Genomic DNA, 10386 nt, shown 5'->3' with positions numbered 1-10386 from the left:
GCATTTGTGCTTCTCATAATTATTTATTATTATTATTATGTATTATTTTGTTTGCTTGACTATATATTCCTCGACTGCCACGTCTGAGCGTATTCTCCCACGTAATAAAAAAAAGTCGTTGTAGTGTAGAGGATCCCCCTTCACTTGTTAATCCCAAAAATGGTGGTTCGAGACCGGCTCTTGCCTTGTTTGTTTGTTTTTTATCTTTAAATTGAACTATAATTTTTATGGCTTTGATTAGTTTTGGTGTTTTAGATGATTTCTTTGTGTGCGTTATGTCCTGTTATGTTATGTTTAGGTTAGGTTGCCCAGCTTTACGTTATCTAGAGTGATGTAGTGCCAATTTTGTTACAAAACGGCGGTGGATGTCGATATAGTGGAGTGCTTATAACACCGTCGGACGGCACTCTACACACGGCCTCAATAGGAGACCCTAATCGTTTCCAGCTCTGACTGTATTCCTTTACGCCGGCAACTTGCGTAATTTGTTTGGGGTCTTTCTAATTCTTTTTTTATTTTGCATTTTACTTTCAAAAAGTATTTTCAACGTCTCTAAATTCCCTATTTACCGGAGCCTGTAAATATCTATTTTCATGCCCTCGTGTTTGGCCGATCCCCTGTTAGGGAAGGTACATCACCAAGGAACATCATCATTATCATCATCGTCGTCGTAATCATCATCATCATCACCAGCTCGTCATCGTGCGGTCCAGTTTGTCACTGCCGCTCCGAACTGTCCGTGCCCGCCGCACCCAGAAAAGAACCTGCGCTCCCCTGTGATTTTCGCCCGATCAGTCCGCCCTTTCTCGACTATAGAATCTCAGAAGATGGCGGGTGACGAGAGAGGGCTCCTGCGTCTGGTGTGTTTCTTTCTCGTGTCTCTGCACCGTGCCCACCTCGCTGACTCCAGTCTGTCTGAAGAGCCCCGGTCGGCCCAGCCTGACACCTCTTATGCGGACGTCGTGCCCAACGATGAGTATCGACACCTAATGCACTTCGTTCAGGTAGGTTGAAGCAGCGACCATTCTCACGAGCTAACAGTGAAATCTATTTATGGGGAATCAGATACCTTCGATGTGTGAACGCCGGTAGCTGGTTGGGACTGCGTTCCCGCAGCACCATAGTCCGCCTGTGTAAATGATGTTTAGTTTAAAGGAAAGAGGCAAATCAGGGTCACAGCTCTTAACGTTTCACAACCTTTGGCATTGTTGCGAACCAGATCTGGCTTGCTTTTCATTTAGGCTGCGTCTAATCTAACGGCAGCCGTGAGAATTACCTTCGAGAAATTCTCCCGGCAGTTTCCATAAAAGCTGGCTGGCCTAAATTTCGCTGAAAAATATTGCGTCCCAACGTAACCTAACATAATATAACCTCACCGAACCTAGCGTAACATAGCCGAACGCGTCATAACCTACCCAAATGCAGCCCAACTGCAACAAACCTAATCTAACCCAGCCCAAGGACACAGAAAACAAACTATATTAAACGCAATTCAACCCATTCTAGAATTCATGTGTGTCGATCTCTTGATATAGTAAAAACCAGAGTAAAAAAAGTATGAACAAAATCACGATGACCGGAAAATTCCCAAAGCTAAAAAAAAAAATCGCAATGTCGGGCTCGAACGTGATCCTTCTCGTTTAAAACCAAGCGCTACAGAGGCAGCTGCAAGCACGGCTCTTTAGGGAATATTTATCCCATAGAATCTCCGCGTAGAGTACTTAACCAATGAGAGGCGACTGCCCAGAAATTTCTTGCGGCAATTCTCACGGTTCCCGGGATAATACACACTACCATCTACCTATGGAGGAGCTTCGATGTGTAAACGCCGGGTGCTCGTTGGGCCTACGTTCCCGCAGCACTCTACAGCGCCTGTTTTAAATGACGTTTAATTTACAAGAGGCACTACTGTAATCAGGGTCACGGCTCCCAACGTTGCACAACCTTTGCAACTATTGCGAATAAGTTCTAGCTTGCTTGCTTTTCATTTAAGTTGGTACGGGGATAACTGGGGCATGTTTTCTGGAGCAAAAAAGACGGGAACTTGAAGAAGAATGCGGACGTTTTGTTTGTTGGTCCGCCTTTTAGCGTTTATCCCGTCCGTATTCTTCTCGAAGTCCTCGTCTTTTGTGCGCTATAGAAAACATGCTCGAGTTAACCGTTCCATCTAATGACGAAGATAGTTGAAAGGGAAGCTTCCTCGTGCTAGATTCCTCGGTTGGCCATTCCCACACTGTCAGGAGGTGGAGGAAACAACATTTATTATCAAATGGAGCGCGTTATACTCGGTTACAACTGAAGAACGGCACCACCTGATGTAGTGTATCACTCCGCCAAAGCGCCGGACGGCCGTGACGTCAGTGCACGCGCATTTTGAAAGGGGTTTGCTATGAACGCGTGATATCGTCTGCCTTGTCTCACGCAGTTTGTTTGACGTCACTGGAGTCGTTTATAAGCATATTAAGTCCAAGAAATCACAGGAACGCCTCACGCCAAGTTCAAAATATTCCCAGTAACGCGCTACTTGCGCCGCGCGGAGAAACATCCGGCTACGGTGATAAGGCACAGCGGCAACTTCCGGTGCCGTTCTTAAGTTGTCACCGAGTATAGGTGCCCGATGGGGTGGTCCCCTCTTCACGGGTTCCGTATGCTTCCAGGGCCACCTGGCCCCTGTGGATCGGTCGGAGCTGGTCTCCCAGGGCGGGGCTGGATAGCAAGATCTCCCATAGCTCGTCAAGGGTGAGGATAGTGGATTACTTGTGGGTATAAGGGCGGGGGGGGGGGTCTTTGGAGAAATTGCCCTCTCCTATGACGTGCTGGAGGGTGCTTAGTGTATTTCAGTGAGGGCCTCTGTTCTTGTATATTTCTGGGTACATTCCACCCTGGAGGCAGTGGTGGGGAAAGGAGTCTGCCTGGATTGGCCTGTATGTCGCTTGTTCTGCTCTAGTCAAGGAGTGGTCGGGGTGTAGGAATGTCTTCCTACCGAATGTATCCGGAGGCATACCCGATTGACAAGTGCCAGCTCTGCTGTAGGGAGACTGCAGACCAGAAGCACTTCTTATGGAACTGTGTCACGAGCCCAATGGAAGCGACGTCAAGAACCATCCCGCCACGGCTGGCAGAAGCCGCAAGGAGCTACACCTACGAAAATCAACACTGGGCCGTCCAGCAGGTCCTGCGGGCGCTCGCAAGGCATGAGACTCGCGAGTCGGCAACGGCGAGCTCACGACTCGGATGAGTAGCCATCAGGACGACGCCGAGGCCCGCGTCGCGGCACGTAAAAACGTCGTTCTGCCGGCCTAAATAAAGTTTTTTCAATCAATCAATCAATCAATCAATCAATCAATCAATCAATCAATCAATCAATCCTACCGACCCTGTAATACTTGACTATATTTGTGATGGGTTGCCATCCCCTTCACTCCTCCCCGGTGGCCCGGGAGTTGAGCACTTGGGCTTGTTGATGAGCATATTCGTTGCCCTCAAAACTCCTGGAAAAAGGTACGCCTCCTAAACAAAAAGATCGAATTAGTTTGGATGCCGGCCCACACTTGAGTTTCTGCCACTACTGTGGAGGTCACCGCTCTCAACGTTTGTTCACAACCTTTGGCACTGTTGCGAACCAGTTTTAGCCTGCTTTTCATTTCAGTCTAGTGGACTCTAGTGACCTACTTTGATTGCTCTTTAGAAGAGCTTACAAACGTAGCTGTTGAGAAGAAAGGAAGTGTGTAATGTACTTTCTGATTGTTCCACGTATTTAGGAATGATCCGTTCCGATCGTATACCGTTGCCTGTACCGACATAAATGCGTTTATCGCGTTTTCCCAGGTGACGGACACGCACCTTAGTGTTTCCGCACCAGAGCGTACGGCTGAATTGAAGGAGTTGATTTCTGACGTCATTATGGAAGTCATCAAGCCACCCGTCGTCGTGATGTCAGGTCAGTTTCCCAAAGTTTCCTGATTGTACTGAGAAGTAACATCTTTCCTCGTGCTGAAAAAGTTTCTGCACTTATCAATCTCTTGGGAGAATTGTGTTTTGTACCTCCAGAGTTTAAGGTGAAGAGAGGCACACAGACCAAGAGCTGTGCGCGGAACAAGCACACAAAGCACATTGGTAATGGTCGGTTTTCGGGAGAACTCTCCAGGTGGAGTAAGTTTCTGCGAAGGAAAAATGTGATGACCACGTGAAACGCAGCGGTGCGGCTATGCAAATGAAACTTATATGGTTTAAGCTACACATAATGGCTTTACAGCGCTCTCCCCTGGTGGATATCCCTAAACTGCTCGTGTAACACTTCCCTCGCATCGATTTGTTGTCGATCAGCTCCATCTCGCCCTACAAACGGCTAGCCCCTTGGTTAGCTTAGTTGGTAGAACGAATGTCCTAGATAGGCGGAGAACCCTGGCTAGAATGCCGGACCACGACTAATTTTAAGGGCGATGCCCCTTAGGGGCTCGGGCTGTCGGCGTCTCATGTCGCCGTCGTCTCATGCCGTCGTATTCTCATGTAGTCACGGTACTAAAACACCGGAACACTTGTTTTCCAACGGCTCACGCTACTTCTCAGCATACTTTTTAGCTTGCTGCGGCGCGTGACACGAAGACAACTTACGCCCAGCCGGTCTCTGATTTAATTGCTTAAATACGGTTCAATGCAAGAGATGGCGCCACCGCCTCAGCAAGCGCGCGATTGCTACTCCCGCCTGCGCTTTTCTGGCGCCCAATCAGCGCGCGCCGTGTGGCAAGGGGGATACTTGCAATCTTTGAACTCACTTATACACTGCGTGCTTCTCACTCCCCAGGTTTCACGTTAGTAGATATGGCCCGGGATTTGTTTTTAGTCTACTGAAAAGTTCCTGAGAAAGCCGTTCGGCTGCATTTGTGGTGGATGTAAAAATTTCTCTCGTAAAGCACTTTATCACCATCAGCCTTGTTCACAGTAATGTGACGTGCATGGGTAAAAATGTCTTACATCGCTACCTTACGTATATGTCACAAGCAGTGAAAACACGGGTTGAGGTCATCTCGGTTGATCAAAAGCCCCATAGCTTGTAGGAGAAGTATTTATGATCTCACTTATATAGAGACATGATGTAATTTCCCAATGAATTACCTCTTTTTCATGCACCCTCGGGATCCCTTGACGACGTAGCAATGCTGTTTCAGATGCTTCTCAGAATCACCATTTGAGCTTGGCGGCAGTCCTGGATTGAGAGCTTGTAGATTATGCCGCGGTATTCTACCTGGCTCGCTTTCCGTTCTGTCGACGACTGTAACGCGTCCTTTATGCGTCCTCAACATGGTCTGATAGTGACATGACTAGTGGTGCCTTGTCAGGCGACCGTTCTATAAGGGTAGGTTATGGTAGTTAAAATTAGGCTAAGAGAAATTCAGGTCTGACTATCCCACTACTCCACAAGGGTACAGTGTGCTAGAAGGGAGAGGGGTGTCGTTGGGGACCATTTAGGAAGGTCACTCTTGCTATGAAAATTTCTATACTGGAGAACACCTGTTGCAAGCAGCGCCCCTGGCGGCCGCTGTTTACCAGTAGGTTTTATAAGTTGCCATCCTTAAATTATTCCTTATTTATTGCCCTATATAGTCCTATTTTATAAATTCTTGATATAAACTTTTATAAAACCCACGATATAACTGTTGACTTTTATCTAAAAACTTTTAGGGGGCGCTGGCAGCAACGGGAGTTCTCTGGGGAACGCCTGCGCTCCATACAATTTTTTCATCGCAAAAGGGACCCGCGCTCTCCATTGGTTTCCCCCCGTATGACACACCTTACCTTCTAGTACACTGTAACAAGGGTGAATCTCCTGTCGAACCATCGTGGTGATACACTATATCCACAGGTCTTTCTCAAGGGGCGATGGAGAGGACGGGAAGTGACTTTGGGCGTTGATCCTTCAGCCTAGTTCAGGTTTACTGGCTTTGCCCCGTTCCTCACAAATATCGTGAATGCTACTGCATTCCACAATGCCTGTACTTGATGACGACTGCGCTTGTTCCAGGTGACATAGTGGACTCCTTGCGTTCTCGGTTCATCGACACCGGACAAATCCTCGAGGAGTGGGAGCTCTACTGGAGCGTCATCAACGAAACCGGCGTCACGCGCTCTCTAGTCTGGCTGGACATCAGGGGTAACCACGGTATGGCATGAAAGATTGTAACATGATATCGCATCAGCACATGGAATGATACAGGACTCCCCATAGTAGCTGACTGTAGGGGGCATCTTATGACATGGTTTAGGACGCACTAAAGGCGACAGGGCGAACGATAATAACAATTGGTTTGTTGCACTGAAGTTTAACCACACATATAGGAGAATACTGCGCGGACGAGCTGTGCGCAGAGCTTGACAAGTCCACTATCAGTCTACAGAGGCGCACTATCAAACCATCTTATTTCCCGTATTTAGCGCGTAAACCACGTCATCGCCAATTTGCCCAGCAACAAGTTCTTCGTGCGTCTACTGTTGAGGCATGGTGTTTCCAACGTTGTCGATGCAGACCGCACTTGGCTCCTTCCGAATGTTTTTGGAGTGGTGCCGTTTTGTTTCGCTTGTCTGTCTTCGGGGGGCGCCACCAACTTTCATTCGTTTTTAGAAAACGAATGAAAACCAACCTGACATGGGAAGGACAGAAATGCACACAGCAGAGCAACACCCATCGAGGACCGCAACAGGGATGCCCTTTGAGCCCAATACTGTTTATGCTTTCCAAGGAAGGGTTAGACAAGAAACTGTAAGAAAGTCAATTAGGGTTCAACCTAACGCACCTGGCAAGGCGAAGTGGTAAAACGTCGTATTCCGGGGATATTTTACGCAGACGACATTGTTCTTTTAGCTGATAACTACAGAGATTTGCAACGGCTCATAAATATTAGTGGCCAGGAAGCCACACACCTCGGGTTAAATTTGAGCACTGAGAAATCGGGAATAGTGGTTTTCAATGAGACTAGAACCGACACAGTGTAAATCCAGTATGGCAAATTTGCCACAGTCAAGAAAATAGTGGGAATAAACGAAAAGGAAAACTACTTAGGAACTCACAAATAACAACATAAAAAGCGAAAGCGAAACGTAGCGATAATGAAGCATAGAGCTTTGTGGAGGTATACCATGTGCAAAGTTGTGAGAGGAATTTGGGAAGGAGTAATGGTTCCGGAGAGCGGTAGGCCATTGGCCTTAGGAGCAGATGGTAAAACAACTAACGAAGCAGTGCAGGGAGATATGGGCTGGGCGTTCGAGAAGGTCAGAATAAAATATGTTTTGAGAGGAGTTTGAGAGCAATGGGTCTGTGTAAGGGGACAGCTAAATCTTTTAGGTGCCTATACACGAAAAACGTGGACACGCAATGGCTAAGGAAGAATAGAAGGCTAAATATGAAATGTGGAAAGAACAGTGGAGAATCAAACACATTCAAGGTAACCAAAGAAGAAGCAAGAGAGGCAGAAACAAATAAATGGAGAGGAAAAACATTGAAGCTAAAACGTCGGTAGAGATGTACATGGCAAAAAAAATGTTCTACGAAAATTTCAAGGGCAATGCTTTGGTTTTTGAGGCTAAAGTAGGTTTCTTGAGAACTAAGAGCTCTGTGGGGAGGTATTAACAAAATGATGGGGTATGCGTTGCGTAGTCTGCGTAAAGAAAAGCAACTAAGCGGCACATAGTGTTGGATTATGAGTGTATCCATCCAAATCTACACGAGCAAAAAATTCGGCTTTCCGAAGCCCTAGGATGTAAGGGTATCCCAGAGAGAGCGAACGTTAAGGCTGTAGATGTGGTTGTAGTCGAAAATGACGGCAGAAAAATTTCTGTAGTTTTGTCGTATTTTCGCGTGTCGTACAGTGTCGTCTTGCCGTATTCTTGTCGTGTCGGAATTGTGATGTTCTGTCGTGTATCGTGTTCCTGTCCTCATTTTGATGTTCCGTCGTGCCGAATTCCTGTCTTGTCGTGTTGCTGATGTTCCATCAGTAGTTGCACATGGTTTGAATATTATTTCCCGTTGTGAAGAGTAGTGTAAACGGCAGTTTGGTTGTGACTGCAGGAATGTTGTTTGCCGTAGAGAAAATTGACTTTGTCGTTACGACAGAAATGTTTGTCGTAGCGACAGATGGCTTTTTCGTGACAAACGACTTCGGTTGCCACAACAAAGTTTTTGTCGTACGACAGGAATTCTTGTTATGTTTTTGCTCTAGTCCTGTTGTGATTTTATAGACTGGGGGAACACTGGTGGCAGAAGAGCAGAAAGGGGAATATGGCCCAGGACAGCTACCATCTGTAACTCACAAAATTATTTTGAGCCTGCTCTGAGAACATCGCTAGAATGAAATCAGTATTCTGTCAGTATATTAGATCCTTTGGTGCGACGACGCGTTATAACCCCGTTATAAAGGGGATAGCATTAACAATCAATCATCAATCAATCAATCAATCAACCAATCAATGAAGACAGATTTCTCTCTCTCCCGCTAAGGGAGAGAGAGATGGGGGAGGCAGCCTCCCACCACTGACGTTTTGCTGCCGATGTGTTTGCGCGAACCGTGGAATTTTCGCGGCGACAGCGCTGCCGTTCTAGGGCGAGCGCGCATTGACGTTCGAGCCCACACAAGAACACAACAGTTCGAATGTCTCAACAGATTTCACACTGGGTGGTACTGGGTTTAGTTTTTTAGCAAGCGTCTCATCTGAGCAGTCAAGTTCGTTCTCTCGTTTCCGGCGCCAGCACTATGCTCGGTGTAATAAACGGTCACCTGCCGGGCCCGGGACTGGTGTCACCACATCAAAGCGCCTCTCGCACCGCAACAGATCATGGTTCCTACTTGGCGTGATACATCTACGCAAAGTGACGAAACACTGAGCACTCAAAAATCAACGTGAGGAATAGAATATGATCAGAAGAGAACGAAAGTATGTTAGAATTTGAAATTGTATCCAGCAATTACTGCCGAATCTCCCGAGGCCCCATCACCATCGCAACCAATGAATGCCGAAGGATGGATAGTGTGCGCCCAAGCGCTGGCCCCAACCACGGCGCTCACAAAATATGCACTTCTATACACTCAAACTAATGAGGATGGCTGGATGTTTATGGCGCAGGGCCAACTAGGGAAAAGAGCGCGAAAACTATTGCATTCTAGCTGAACTCAGCAAAAAACCGCAGACACACGCTCTGACGGCCATATTTTAAGCCACACAAGCGTAGATTTTCTCTTGACTTTTTTTGCTTTTGTTGAGCATAGCTTGTTTGTTAAAGTATGACTACCATCAGCTGGCGAAACAACAAATCCTGATAAATTTTATTTCATCTGAATACTGGTAGCGCTCTACTGCTGCTTGTTCACATTTTTCTTTGTAGTATACGATTGGGATGTCATTCATGATTATACCAGACCGTCCATGGGTGGTTTGGTGTGGACAAAACCCCTCGATACACATCAAATAGCCCTCGGCTATTTTGCGTCTGATGGGCTTTTTTGTTACTTTGGTAACTAATTTCATGAGCACACAAGTCTTTGCACCTTGGATGCATTGCATTGAACGCTTAAGCTTCTTTATTCCCTTTGTAACTTTCTTCGTCTGAAACCGCGGCTGTCTTCGCTGTCTATGTGCTGATAGTTGTCACTTGAGCCAAGGCCGCATCGGGTGATTGTATTTGAGTGCATTTGAAAACTAGCGGTAACCGTCACAGCTAGTATCAGCCAATGCTGATATTATTGCGAGCTATCTCTACTGTCGTTAAGAATGTGTTTCTTGTAACATTCTGTTTTCGTTGCTTGTCTGTTGTATCAAAATGACGACGCGATGCGCATTTTTTTTCTTCCAGATAATATGAACCTTCCTTCACCAGAACACAAGCACAACTATTACAGGTAAGGGCGCTATTACGAATCGACCTTGTGTACGCATCTGTGTGTCTGTGTTGACACGGCGCGCAGACTTCGACAACACACAGCGCGACGACGGTGCGCCCTGATACTTTCTCGCATAGCATTAATGGTCGAAGAGGAAGGCCACTTGTGGCGTTCATGCGACTTCGCCAATACGGCGTGGCCGGAACCCTCTCGAGCATGCAGGAGCCTCCCGAGCGGCCGTTGAAGGCGGCGTCTGACTCATCGCCGAGTAATCTCTGCGAGTCTGCGAGAGTGTTTTTGCTTTGGTGTGTTTGATTCTAACGGGCCTTGCGCAACATGCCGAACGCCTGTTGTCCGTTAGGAATTCTGGTTAAAATAGGCGCCTACCGCGAGTACCGAGCAGTGCGTCGTGGGCCCCTGCTGAAGGACGTTTCTCTGCCTGTTCGAGCCGTCATGTTGTAAGCACGCCAGTATGCTGCTACCTGCCTCGTCACCGCTCTCTACTAGCCACGTAATA

At 47.1% G+C, this 10386-nt stretch overlaps 1 protein-coding gene across 1 annotated transcript in view; it reads left to right on the top strand.

Annotated features, from left to right (window-relative positions):
- The first annotated feature begins 827 nt into the window (after positions 1-827).
- LOC144143016 (transmembrane protein 62-like) overlaps positions 828-10386 on the top strand; it is a 35513-nt gene continuing 25954 nt past the window's right edge. The window contains exons 1-4 of the mRNA XM_077674839.1: positions 828-1004; positions 3829-3940; positions 6023-6160; positions 9842-9887. Of these exons, the coding sequence (XP_077530965.1) occupies positions 828-1004; positions 3829-3940; positions 6023-6160; positions 9842-9887 (473 nt within the window). The remainder of the gene's footprint in view (positions 1005-3828; positions 3941-6022; positions 6161-9841; positions 9888-10386) is intronic.

This window comes from Haemaphysalis longicornis, unplaced genomic scaffold (genome assembly GCF_048455015.1).
Source record: "Haemaphysalis longicornis isolate Haplotype H1 unplaced genomic scaffold, Haemaphysalis longicornis Haplotype H1 scaffold_6, whole genome shotgun sequence".
In the NCBI taxonomy this organism is placed as follows: Eukaryota; Metazoa; Arthropoda; class Arachnida; order Ixodida; family Ixodidae; genus Haemaphysalis; species Haemaphysalis longicornis.
Note: the sequence above shows the minus strand (reverse complement) of the source record. Positions and strands in the feature narration are given on the sequence as shown.